Genomic DNA, 14,738 nt, shown 5'->3' on the forward strand with positions numbered 1-14,738 from the left:
TTATCTACAATAAACATAAATTAACTATATAATCGGAAAGGTTTTCCAAGAAACTCAAGCTCTACAAATCTTTCCTAGAGTGGTACTAAAAAGAGATAGATTTTTATATTAGGATTTGGAGGCAAATCTTCAGACAGCCCAGAAATCTTAAGTTTCAGATCTGCCTCAAACCCGAATTTCCCATGGCAATACTTAACGTGAATTCTTTCAAAAACCACCAAATTCCAGAATTAAGGAAAGGCTTTATAGTAGATCCTTAACTTATCACAAACTACAAAAATGGATGAGTATTTATAACCTTTATATATTCTTTTAGTTTATCATTCTCCTCTTCCTTTTTATGGATTTGGAGTTGTAGGCGTTCATGCACTACTTCAACTGATTGTGCAAAACGGTTGGCTTTCAAAGCATTTGCCTAAAACAGAGGAAACAAAAATAAAATGTGTTATTTGATATATTACCTGCATTCAGACATGATCTGAACAGCTGATAAAAAGCAAAATGACACTTCACGTAAACAGTGACACCCGTCTCACCAGGGCAACTGTGTTCTACATAAAGCTATTTGGAACGTTTTCTCCTCCCTCCTTTTATTTAACGGCTCCTGATAATCATCTCTTTTTAAAAATTCCTATCTATGTTCCTACGTAAAATTATGGGTATATCTAAAATGCTGCACCGTACAAATTTACACATAGTTCCTACACATAGTGATTTAAACCAAGTACCCTGACAGAAACACCATCAAAATCTAAATTAAAAAAAAATTGTTTTAAATTAAGATGTGCTATTTGTTACATTATTTGTATATTTGCAAAATATACAAATAATCTAAATTTTGGGGGGGGTCTATTTCTGAGGACATGGGAGCCAGGGTGGAAAGGAGTCAATATTAAGCAAATAGATGAATTCAGCTCAAAATCTGCTTACCTTTTCATTCTGAAACAAACAAGAAAGTTCTTGGATATAGGCCTCCTTTTCAAGCACCTTCTTCTTAAGATCCTTCGGCAGATACGATGTTAGAGTTAGGAACATCATAAACAATGTTGGCTAATTTTACAGCCAAGCAGCATACAAACAAAAAGGTCAGAAGAATAGATACAAAGTGTAAAAAGACTTACAGTATTTTCACTCTCATTATCAGTTAGCTTCTCTAACATGCCGGATAAATCTGTGTCATCGATCTGTGAAAAAATATTGCTACCAGTCAGTGTTCATAACTATATTTCTCTCTATAAAAAAGTAGAAAGTGAAATAAGCATCAATTAAAAAAGGGAAAAGGACTGATGGACATGAACAACTGTGTGGTGATTACTGGGGGGCAGGGGCATAATGGGACTAAATAGTAATGGGAAAAAAATACGATACAGATTAAATTAAAAGATAAATACACTTTAAAAGAGAAATAAGCATCAATTTAATACGAATAACTACACTGCACAGTTCAGATTTTTTAAAATGTTAATAGCAGAAGGATTTTTGCCTAAGTGTTCCAAATCATGTTTTGTCCACAATTCATAAAATTAGTTAATTCACATAATGCCGCAGAAAGTACAAGCCAATGACATAAAAATCACAAAAATCTTGTATTCAGAGAAAGCTCACGGTGCTGTTAGTGAATAGGTAAAAATCATAAACAACCTAATTCTACCAATAAGAATTATTTTTAATCATGGCAAATCAGTAACAGAATTTACATAGACAGAACACAGAAGAATGTTTATTCATTTGAGTGATATACTCCTGTTTGAGGATGTGGAAAAGCTACGGTTTCTTTCACCTAGAAGCACATATGCATGTGCATGTAACGCAAAATCGTATTCACAGTTCAGAGAGGCCCTGGACCTTCGTGAAGCCCTCCAGATGCTCTATAAGGTCTCACAGTAGAACTGCCTGGCATCCGTGTTTTCATTTTTCTGGGTACACACAACTCACAAACGAGTGTTCACAGCAGCTTTATCCATGACAGCCAAACAGGAGAGGCAACCCAAATGGCCATCAAATGCGGAATGGGCAAATAAAAGTGGTATACCATACATAAATACACTCATAAATAAAATATTATTTAGCAATAACAAGGAATGAAGCACTGAGACATACTAAAACATGGATGAAACTTGAAAACATTGTTAAATGAAAGAAAGCAGTTAGGAACAACCACATACTAGATGACTCCATTTATAGAACATGTCCAGAATCAACAAATCCATACAGACAGAAAGTACACGAATAGGCTGAGGGGTGGGCGGGGATGGGAGGTGAACTGCTAAAGGGCATGGAGTTTTTTTGTAGCAATGAAATGCTCTAGAATTGATTGTGGTGACAGCTACACAATTCTGTGGATATACTAAAAATCACTGAATCGTACACTTGAATGGGAGAATTGGATGGTATGTGAATTACATCACCACAAAATTGTTACCAAAAAGAGAATACATGGATGTATAAATATAATGTATACAAGAGCTTAGATTCTATGAGTATTTTATTTTAATTGGCTGAAATGACAACATTATAATAAATAATTGAAGTTTTTGAAGTTTTTTCTATCAAAAACTTCTATAAATAATGATTTATAGAAATTATTATTTCTATAAAAATACATTGCTCTCATGTAGAACTATTTATGAAATATTAAAAGTAGGGGTTAGTTTAATGATTGCCATTTCAAAAAATTCAAGAATTATTTCCATTTTAAATATACCAATATTTTAACTTCTACAGTTTGAAAAATAATATAGCCTTCAACTGAGAAATACCGCTATTAAATTGGTGGTTAATATTCCTTACTTGTTGGTATTCTGGCTTTCTAAGAAGATGTTCTAAAGCTTGTTTTACGCGTTTAAATGTATCTAATTCTTTTGTTAGTATTTCCTTCTGCTTAAAAATCTTCTTCAAATTGGATGGAGAAAGATCAGCCTGACAAAATATAAAAACCGCAGACATATTTAAGACATAGCATTAACACACTCTAAAATATAATGTTATTTATTATCACAGAGTACTTTTTCCTGTGACAAAATCATTCTTTTGTACATAGTAATAGTAAACGCTGCCAAGTTTGTTAATAGTAATAGAATCTGTTACATGGTACATTAAAGTAAAATGAAATCAAAATAAGAGATTAAACCCTAAAGTATTTCAAACATTTATTTTAATAAAACTAATAGAATGCAATCTATTTTTTTGTCATTACCTCAAACTTTAGTACACTGAAATTTTAGATTTCTACTCCACAAAACATTATAGAAAATAGGTATATTTCATCTTTCAGAATATTTTGGTTTTACTACTCTTGAGAAAAGCTGACTCACTAATTCAACTCCAGGTAAGTCAAGCACCAAGGTACACAGTTTCTAGCTGAGCCTCTTATCAAGTGCATGCCTGACACTATCTCTGAGGGAAAGAACTGGAATAAAGAACACCAATAAGCCTGCATTTTTTAATATCAAATACCAGCACGTGCGCATAACTACGTTAAGATATGAAACCTGTTAGTGCAATCTGAGCATTATGCAAGCTGTTCATTTTATTAGATGTTTGCAAGTCAAGTACTCACATTTTCAAAACGAGTTTCTTCAACGGTGTCCTTAAATAATGGTAAGAGTAATTCCACAGAAAAGGTTGCCAACTCAGCTTCCTTAAATGTTGCTTCCAACTCAGTCTTTTCATTTAGGACACCCTGCTTTACACTAATTAGATATGCAGAAACAAAATTTAAGTTAAATCTGTCAAATAAACCAGTTGTATTTTCATGAATATATATAGCACACCTTTAACTAAATATTACAGTTGCCTAAAATGCTCTGCGAAATGTAACTGTAAATTGTCACTGAAAATGTAATGCATTTTTCTATACTACCATATTTTTTCTACATTTACTATAAACAGAAAGACAATTTTTAAAATGGTAGAATATATACAACACAGAGACTACAAACGGCAAGGCTTTCCCTGTGCCATTTGATAATTATTCAACACGTCTTTTCTAGGTGGTAAAGCAATTCGTGGGAGTGTTTGTCTTTTTTTCTTCCCTTCCTTCTCCCTTACTCCAAACCCAAAAGACTGGTCTTTCTAAATCTTATTCCCAAACCCTTTCTTAAAAGTTACTGCTCTTCACAAAATATTCCCCCAGAAGAATGAATAAGCTAAAGAAAAGGATAACAAAAAACTACATCTCTCCGGATATCTAAAAATCCTTCATATTTGGCTTTATAACAATTATCATTTAGAACACTGATAATATTTGCCTTCTTTATTATGTTTTACCTAGACACTACTGTGTATCATTCTAAGACACGTTTTTTTGGGGGGGACACATTTTTGCATCCTGAAATCAGGTGCTTCTCACAATCTTCCTCCACGGCTCAGGAGGAAGCCTGAGCTGTCTGTCCTGCACACGCCCCGGCTTGTAGAAGGAGTGCCCGATGCTTTGCCGAATATCCCAGAGATGGGGTGCAACACTCATTTAACCCCTAGGAAGGGAGGGTCATGGAGAGAGGCTGAAGGAGCTGGTGAGGAGGAATGTTTAGTAACATTCCAGAAGCAAGACTCCAATACAGGCTTGCTGTATATTGTAATTAAGAGCCCAACAACAAGAAATTTTATTTCAGTTAAAGATGCTCCTAAAAAAAATGCCAATTGCCAATATTCTTAATAGCAAGGATAACTTGAGTCAAAAAGTGACTCAGAAGAGTTGGACTTGAGTAGAGAGAAGTTTTGAGAATACCTGAACTCATTTATTATACTTATATTTTATTTTTATATAGGCACATATTTGGAATAAAAATCTGTGTACAATTAATGAGGTTTTTTAATGTTTATAAATAAAATTCCAGTCTGTCTTTAATTGGCAGCTCTTTTCTTTCTTTATGGAATATATATAATGGCTCATCAGCACTTAAAGGCATACTAGAGGCTCTGTCAAAAAGTAGATTGTGTTCTTAGGCACCACTGGCTTAAAGTGATGGGCCTATGAAGATGCTGGCTGTGAATGACAACTGCCCATTATTAAAAACAATAAAAATTAAAAAAAAAAACAAAAAACCATGGGCAGAAAGTCAAGAATGATTATATATGAGCAAACATCTTCATTTTTAACAAAGTAAACTAGAAGTTGGACTATACCATCCATAGTAACAATAACTGCATTTTAAGATTGTCATTTGGGGGAGCAATGAGTCATATAAATAACAAGAATATTCCCCATTCTAAAAAAAGCAAAACATGGCAGGTATTTGTTAAACAGCAATATACCAAGTGACAGAGAATTGGTACTCATTAACTATATATCCAATATTCTATCATTTATATCTTCATTTACCTTAGTTAAAACACTATACAAGTTCTTAATAGGTAAGGTTTTCATTTTCAATTGCTTTCCTTGAGAATCAAAAAAACTAGCCAAATTCTGCTAAATAAGTATATTGTAATCAGATTAAATCAATACATTAATTACTAGACTTGAAGGAGATAGTCTTGAAAAAATGCTGTATTTGATTCAAATAATTTACAATATGGACAAAACATGAAACCCTGAAATCAGAAACTTAGACATCCCCTATTGTTGAGAATACCAGCTGAGACGACTTTCACTGGCATGCCGTGGTACGTGTTCTCTCTCTGATCTACTTTTAAAATGGGAAAACAATTCTTCTGAATGACTTCCATCATTTGCAGGCTCCTCCATAAATCTGGGCGATGAATGACAGGTGGCTTTCACAACAACCTCTCTACACAAGCTGAAAGTCAGGAAATATTTTAGTTATTAAACTTATCATTTCATTAGATTCTTTTTTTATGTCATTACCCTATAATAAAAATCTAAAGATGTATAAACAAGTAATATTTCACAAACTGAAACTCGTAACTGCTACTCATTGTGATACTAATTCAAAACAGTATCCAAACTGCATAGCACATTCAACAGTTGCCAGTTTCCATACACAGTCTCCAAAAGGCCCACTATTTTCTGTATAACCACAGAATATAGAAACCTTTATTAATCTATTTCTTCACGTATTATAATAATATCTTAATCCAGCCAAACTAGAAAATGGACATAAAACACCTGGGTTCACTATAGTGCTCAGTTTCATTAGGTCCGTCCAACAGGAAAGGTATGTTATTTGTGCCTAGAACAGTAGAAATTTAACATACTTTTAAAAGTATTTGACAATAATAGCTACAAAGAAGATAAGTCATTCCTTTAAAATAGACCTTTCGAAATTAGATTTGTTTACTCCCATTTTCCAGCTCTATCTAGGATATTCTTTGGTGACAGTGAGTAGAGAGATGGCATTACTTCTAAGTTTTACTAATCTAATTGCTTTCACTCAAATTTGGAGGTGTCATTTTAAATGTGAATATTTACAAATTTCTTTAAAACTGTTCTAGTTTAAGTAATGCACACTTCAGCAGTCATTAAGGCTGTGTTTTCACAACTCTGATATGTAGTAGTGTGTATTCCTGACTTCATTTTATGTTTATACAAAATCAAATGTTGCATTTAAGATTTTCTGCATTTTTTCAGAGATAGTTACCTCTTTGGCATTTATTTTTATATATCTGGGTTATGAAATACATATATTCAAGAATTTTCATAATTTTGGGTAAATGTAAAATAATAGGTTGAAAGTTATCCACAATATTTAATTAGTGATGCAAAAACCTTCCAAAGTATCTGTAAAAATGTACCTATTTTTATCTGAAGATTCTATGTACCCCACAGGCAAATATTTAGGACGTAGGCCAAAGAAAAGCATGCTCATATTTTGGAAATGCCAGCAACTCGTGTCCAAATGAAACTGCTGACTAATGTACAGATAGTCTAAAATGATCTGATAGAATGCTGCATTCATGCCACAGTCGTTATTAGGGAATAACAATACTTGAGCTATCTACAGTCTAGAAGAATTAAAAATATACAGATACACAAAATCAAGGAGACCAAACCTAAGGGCGAAGAAGAATATGCTCTGGATGAATCACTGCAATCAAGGGAATTATCATCTACGGATCTGTTCGGTTGCAATAGCTTCCCCACTCCGAGAGGAATTGGAATTTATCTTTCAGCCATTCACTTGTTTGAACATTTGTTTCTCTGCATGCTGGAATCTCACGAAAGAATGTCTTATTTATATTTGAATCCTTGCACCTACAAGCCTTGTCAAAGTCGAGTAATAACTGAAGGAGAGGACTTAAGACACAGAGCAGTTAATGATCAGGATGACTACAGACTGTTCTTACTCATCCACACTTTGATTCATCTTTTGGGGGGATCATTAAAAGAAAAATGGTTTCCATCTTTGGAATGAAATTTCAAAAACCAATGTGAGTGCATAGGGAGCTTCAATTTGCAGGGAATATTTTATGAGATAAGATTCGGTCTGGTAGCAAAGTTGTAAAGACATTCTTACTTAGCCTTGTTGTCTCCTGACAGCTACTCACATAATATTCCTAAAAAACTTATCACGAGATAAAATCATACAACCTCTTTCTTCTTCACCACTTATAAAAGTAACTGTGTCTTATCTTAAAGGATAAACAAATAAAAGTAATACAATGTAAAAATAGATTTTAGAATCACTTTGGCCCAACATTCTAAAAGGTTATCTTTATTACTGATTCCTCAAAATGTGAAATAGAGACCTGTATAAATGGAAGTCTCAAAAATTTCCAGAGAAATAGTCAACAATCAATTCTTACAATCTAGAAATATTTTCCAGGATAGAAATTGTCCAGAGGTTCCAAGACACTCCACCACTCTCGTGTTGTGACAATACGATAATCGAAAACACATGGGCAGATGACAATGCAGTAATTTTCTTTAGCATAGAAAGTCCTACCTTATAAAATCATTTTATGGACCAAATGTATTCTTGTATGGAAAAGCAGATGTTTCAAAAGAAAATGTTTTCAATTATGAAGTATATACTGCCAATTGACCAATGTATAAACAATACTTTCGTACAACTTGCTAGTGGTGAAACAAAGACATATTCTGGCACACATATTTAATGATCAAATCCCTCAAGATTAGCGATTCTAAAATATTTTTAATGTTTAGAAGATTAAATTTCCTATACAGAGATGACTTTACCAGTCCCCTACCAAAAGGCATGTACTTGAAGCTTTTTCCAAGAGTGGTCATGGGTTCATGCTGATCCGGCTACACACACTGAACCATGTTCCATTTTGGCCAACGACAAGCATTAGAGGGATGGCTGCTCAGGGACCGCGATGCTGGCCATGGTCAGAGAAAAGAATGATCACGGTCCATGACCTTCCCTAGCACCTAGATTGTTTTAAATAAACTAACCAGCTGCAGACAAATATGTATTTAAAACCAATCTCTTTGATGACAAAAGTGTATTAATCTTGCAGGTTTCAATTATTTGCTGCCTAACATTAACTCTTGGAAAATTAGCTTCCATTGGCTTCAAGGAAAAGCACAAATCTTTTACAGAAAAAATCCACTATGAAATATTCAGCAAGGAACACAAAATAGATACAAGAATCCTGCTCTTCTCTCTCACTATTCTAGACACTAGTCAAAAGATTACTAGCGAAGTAATTGTATGGCTTTTTAGACTCCATAATAAAGAAATGTATAGGAAATTTGAAAATAAGCAAAGAGTAATAACTAACAAAAGGTAGAAAATTGATCTTATTAGTAAAAGCTACTGTAAATGAAAAAAAAACCATTTTCCGATACAATTTAACTTAGATACAGTCATGCAGCACTTAATGATGGAGATATGTTCTAAGAAATGCACTGTTAGGCAATTTCATCATTGTACAAACCTCACAGAATGTACTCACACAAGCCTAGGTGGTGTAGCCCATTGCTCCCAGGCTACAAGCCTGTACAGCATGTAACTGCACAAAAGAACACGAAACTGTATCAAGCACAAAGAAATGATGCAATCTGAGAACACGGCACACAGATGTACGAGACTGCTGCTGGCATGACACAGCGCGCTCTTTTACAGCAAACATTTTTTTGTAAGTAGAAAGAGTACACTCTAAAATAAAAATAAAAAGTGTGGTACAGTGAATACATGATCCAGTAACACAGTCGTTTATTATCATTATGTCATTATCAAGTATTATGTGCTGTAGATAATTGTATGAGTTATACTTTTATGTGGCTGGCAGCACCGGAGGTTTGTTGCGACAGCATCACCACAGACACGTGAGTAAAGTGTTGTGCTCTGACGTTGGGATGGCTATGACATCACTAGGTGACAGAAACTTTTCAATTCCATTATAATCCTATGGGATCAGCATCATTTATGCAGTCCAATGTTGACTGAAATGTCATTATTTGGAGCATGACCGTAAATAACTAGCTAAATCCTCTATCCAATGAATAAAGTAATTTAAACATAAAAGGGTTGCAGATTAGATAAAACGGAAAAAAGCTGACAGCAAGAGTGACTGATTTGTAAACACTGGATTCGTACTTCATGCCCCAGTCTCTCTTCCTTCCCAAAGTATTTCCCTGACTGCTCCCGACCATCAAGAATCCTAAACATCCAGTAGTATTTTCAGCATCACACAGCTTAGAATTTAATTGGTCCACAGCGCTCATATTTTTGTTGTCTTTTAACTTGCCACGAAGTCTGCAGGAGCAAATATCATACCCATCATCCTCTGCCCTCAAAAATGACCACACACAGTGAAGGGCATAGGTTAGGTTCCAATATATGGTTGGTGATCAAATAATTTGTTATTCAAACTGAGACACTTTTGAAAAGAAAAGGACCCCATATAAAGCCCGATTATCTAGAAGATTGGCCCGAAGTTGTTCAGAATATTGTCTAATCCCAAGCAAAGTAAGCACCCTTTACCAGATAAACTTACGGCATTTTCCATCCCTTCGACATGAGGACAATTGTCCTTTATTAATGGAGCACTGACTGACCTCATACACATCATCTCACAAAAATCCTTACCAGGTTGCTATTAATATTAATATTCAAAAGCTACAGATGAAAAAAAAAATAAGTTTTAGAAAAGTTAAATAGCTTGACCAAGATTATAAGTAAGGAAGTGGTAGAACTCAATTTTGAACTAAAAGCCATAAAATACTGAAATGTAAATAAATATAGTAATCTACACAGCAGAAAATAACATACAAATTTGCCTTAATCCAGTCAGGTTTCAACCACACTATTATAAATTCGGTTTATATTTAAAAATAAAAAATGTTCTGTACAAGTAAATAATGAGTAAGATTGAACTCTTTGAAGGTAGAGACTACAAGTCTGAAGAGAATACAGGCAATGAGGGAACCACTAAAACCCAGTGTGCTAAAGGCTGTGACAGGGAACTCATGAGGTACCATGAGAGTGTATAGGAGGATACCTAACACCAACTGACAAGATCCTGGAAGACTTCCTGGAGGAGGTGGAACCTCGGTCAAGTCCTGCAGAACAAGTTTAAGCTTGGCCAAACAGAAGAGCAAAAGGCATTCTAGGTAGAGGGTAACGTACCAGGAAGAGCAAGGAATCATGAGGGAACGTGAATTGCAAAGATGAGACTGGACAGGCTGAAAACACCCAGAGTTTGGTATCTGTATGCCAAACTCAAGAGCTTGAATATTTTCCTACAGGTGAAGACAAACCATTAAATAATTTTAAGTGGGAGAATGACAGATTAGAAGTGCATCTTTAAAGACAAATCAAGTGATATTTTGGGGCATGGACTAGGCATATGAAAGGGAGGAAAACAGAAGCAGTGCAACTAGTTATTAGGATCTCAAAGAGATGACATGTCAACATTGTTTCCTATAAAAATCTTGAAGAAATCAAAGTTGTTTCCACTGGTGATAAAAAAAAAAAAAAAAAAAAAAAAACATGAAGAACACTGAAAGAATCAGAATTAGAATGCCAGACTGGCAAGAGATCAGTACAGAAAGAAGTGATCAAATGTAACACCTCATTTACCCATGACCATCTGAATCAATTGCTCCACATACAAGTTCCAGAAAATGATAGCTTATCCCTTTAAGTACCAAAATTAAGTTAGACCAGATTGAAGAAAATCTTTTAAAAGTATTATTCCTTCCCTTTCAAACACAGCACAAGTAGACTGAATATAAATAAAACCATTCCTTGATGACCCAGATGCAGCATATTAAATGGAAAGAATATTGAGCGAGACTCATCAGTTTTTAGTTCTTATGAGTCACCTGACATGGGCAACCCTTAGCCACAATGGGCCTTGGTTTACAAAACGAGGCTACTCTTTGCCAGCCAAAGCTGTGGTGGGGTTCAAACAAGATGAAGTAGAAGCACAGACAGGCAAGGGTTTTTTGTTTGTTTGTTTTAGGGCCTCATTGGTTCACTCTGTTGGGGCTGCTCTCCCATTAGGTCTTTCCTTTAAATTTTTTCATCCTTTTTAAAAATAATCATCCTGAGTCAACTGCCATTCCTGAAATTACTTGCAGGCCTGAATTATCTGTATAGAACCAATTTTTTAAAACAGTTTTTGAGACCTATTCTTTGCAGAATTATTACAAATCATCTTCAATGTAGTCATAAATTGACTACTATTGAAAATACTAGTAAAGTACTACTAAATCAGAACCCAGGAAAAACAATTACTAACTTACACAAGTATTGTGCCCAGCAGGTGGGTGTTATGCCAACTTCATTGCTATACCCAGCTTCCTGGGTCTCATTCATTTGTACAGACCAAGCACAATGATCAATAGTAATATAAACAGCTATCTTCTCATACCTTTGGAAGTTTGGGATATAAAACAATACCATTAATACACACCAACTGCAAAAGCAGAGGAAAAGGAGAAACAAAAAAATGGACACCTGTTAGAGTCACAAACTTGGCATTTTTATTGTAAGCAGAAAGGAATCAAACTAATTTTAAAAGTAAACAGGGTTCATGTGGTTTGTTCCTTTAACCCTAACTAACCCGGTGGTGCTTAGAACTACTCCAGGTATCTCATTCATTCAAAAACACCTGAAATGTTACTATGCATGAGGTTACAAGGAAACTGTCCCCTCAATAGACTTCATTCTCAACACCAGCCACCATGTGGTTTCTCAGTAAACAAGCAGCACCATTTACTGACCACGGACACTTAAAAGCTGGCACTGACTTCCTTAATCTCTTTTATTAACCACTACTCCAAAGTGGCTATTATTGTCCTCATTTTACAGAAGAGGAAACTGAAGCAAGGACTGTTAAATGACCTGCCCAATGCCACACACCTGAAAGGGTTTCCTATAGACTGGAACCTAGGATCCTGGAGAAGGAATTATTTCCTGAGGCTTCCAGAAGAGTTCCTCACTTTTGGAGCCCCAGGGCCTACTACGGTCTGCTGTATTATACAATGGGCGCTTATAGGCCAGCCGAGTGAGTAAAGCCAGTATTTCGTAGAGAAATACTGTCAGCCAGGCCGGCACGGTCAGGGCTTCGTTGAGAAGCCCACCCAGGCTAATAACTGCTCTGACGCCCCAGGGACTACGCCCTTCCTAGCAGCATCTAAGCCTCGCAGACGTTTCCCAGCCCAGGCAGCCAGTCTCGGGGGAGTGGAGGGTGTGGGCACAAAGGGGGCGGGATGCGGTCGCGCCCAGGATAAACTCGAGCGTCTTTCCTTTCCTGGACCCACCACCGCCATCGCACCCAGGTCCCAAAGGCAGCCCCCGTAAACGCCCCAGCCGTCTTCTAAACCCAAACTTCCCTCTTCCCAAAACGCGCCTACGCCCCCACGGCTGCGTCAGCACGTCGCCGTGACGTTAGTCCGTTGCCGCTCCGCAAAGAGCGGGGTTCGAGGGGGCCGGAAAAGCCGGCGCTCCGCGAACGTTAGTGAAGCCTCGGCCGGCGTACCTGTGGTCTGCAGCCCTGGGTCAGCTAGGAGGGAGCGGGCCGCAGCGGGCCGTGCAGTGGACGAAAGCTAGAAGGAAGGCCAGGGACCTGAGGCGGAAGCAGGCGAATTCCTGGAACTGCCTGCGGGGGAAGAGTGCCCGCTGGGGGGCAAAGGAACCAAAGCGAAGCTAGTAACCAGCAAGTAGCTTCTCTGGCAACCGCCGCCCCGCCCCTTCCGTCTGGCACAGCTGGTGTAGCCAATTGGCTAGGCTCGGAAAACCGGCGTGGGGAGGTGTTGCTATTGGCGGGAGTAAGGGGCGGGGCCTGGGCCTGGCTATCTCAACCTTGCTGCTCTAGTTAAACTTTTTCTCCATGCCTTTTGTTTTGCAGAAGAACTTGTAGTTACCAAAAATCTTACCTGAGCTCAAACAGAAGTGGAAATAAGGCTGATAGATTGCAAATGTTCTGACGCTTGGCCTGGAAGTGCCCTGCTTTTGCCTTTTTTTAAAAAAAAATATGTATTTATTGGTGAGAGAAAGAAACATGGATTTGTCGTTCCACTTAGTTATGCACTCATTGGTCGACTCTTGTATGTTCCATGACTGAGGGTCAAACCTGCAACACCCGGTATCAGGAAAACTGCTCTAACCCAGCCACCTGGCCAGGGCTGCTTTTGTCTTTTAAAGGGGAAAGTTTAAAAAGCCAAGGCACCCACTACTGGAACCACTACTGATTTTAAATGTATGAAATTGTTAACTGGAATCGTTTCCTGTGTCTGTATTTTCTTTGGTTAAATGAGAGAGCCAGAGGGTTATCTCCAATATATCTTTCAGGTCTCATTTATTTGTATTTGTGGTAGAGCCAGCTGGTATGGTTTATATCTCCACAACAAGCGAGGCCAGATTTTATTTGGAAAAGTATAAAACTTTATCCATCACCTCAAAGTCCATGTTAAGGATTGTACACCATCATATTCACAGATAGAAAACTATCCACTGAGCAATATAACTACGGTATACCTAATTATTGGTTTTACTAAAAAATATTTTCCGTGGATGATTTCAGCAATGCTTTCTTCCACCAGTGTGATTGTCTAGTCAAAGGTGAATGAGAATTAAAAGTTCATTCATAATAAACACAACTGTTTCACATATGCAAATAATAAAAAGCACTAGGGACTGGAGATTTAAGTATCTACGCTGTCACTAATGGATCATGACCTCTGGCAAGTCAACTAACATTTTCACAAAAAGAAAAAAGAGAGTTGAAGTTGGGGAAAGATACATAGTTCCAAGGGCTTTTCCAACATTAACCTAGCATCCTAGCTAACCTTGCTAACTTGTCATAATTAGCAAAAATAATTGTAAAAATAAGATTGATCTCATGAAATATACTTATTTTAAATAGGTATTACATGTAACCACCTTTATAAGATATTTAAGAGGAGACATTCAAGAGCAAACATACACAAAATCTCAAAATGATTAGGAGAGATTATCAAATTGACTATTCTAACTGAATTGTCCAGGTAAAGTAAACATGGGATCCCTCATCCTCTAGATCTAGTCTGTTCCTGAAATCTGGTTCCACGGTCAATTTTCAGGAAGATCTCTTATTCTATTGTTATTTAAATGGAAAATAATTCATTCTAGCCCATCTAAATAACCCCAATCAAGAGACCTAGCGGGTTCTTCTTTCCTCACTTGGAATCCAGGAACCATATATGAAATCCAATTATCCTGCTGTGGAGCAAACCGCAGCTGGATCCCAGCTGTTTAAGTCACCGTCTGAGGTGCCATTAACTTTCAAGATACAGCCATGTTTCCTTCAAGCGCAGCCGTGTGAGTGACCCTAGCCAACACCACGATCCAAAGGGATGAAAAGAGAAACAACTTCCACTT

At 36.7% G+C, this 14,738-nt stretch overlaps 1 protein-coding gene across 12 annotated transcripts in view; it reads right to left on the reverse strand.

Annotated features, from left to right (window-relative positions):
* ODF2L (outer dense fiber of sperm tails 2 like) overlaps positions 1-14,738 on the reverse strand; it is a 91,941-nt gene that overhangs the window by 24,467 nt on the left and 52,736 nt on the right. For 7 of the 12 annotated variants that reach the window (XM_071220947.1, XM_053920124.1, XM_053920123.1 and 4 more), the window contains 6 exons: positions 5,577-5,741; positions 3,560-3,692; positions 2,791-2,919; positions 1,122-1,184; positions 931-1,002; positions 299-415 (listed from right to left, as the gene is read on the reverse strand). In XM_071220947.1, coding sequence (XP_071077048.1) covers positions 299-415; positions 931-1,002; positions 1,122-1,184; positions 2,791-2,919; positions 3,560-3,692; positions 5,577-5,689 — 627 coding nt within the window. In that variant the 5' untranslated portion in view covers positions 5,690-5,741. The other 5 variants (XM_024565352.3, XM_053920120.1, XM_071220948.1 and 2 more) reach the window with 4 other exon arrangements.

The sequence above is a fragment of the Desmodus rotundus genome, chromosome 3, assembly GCF_022682495.2.
Source record: "Desmodus rotundus isolate HL8 chromosome 3, HLdesRot8A.1, whole genome shotgun sequence".
Lineage (NCBI taxonomy): Eukaryota > Metazoa > Chordata > Mammalia > Chiroptera > Phyllostomidae > Desmodus > Desmodus rotundus.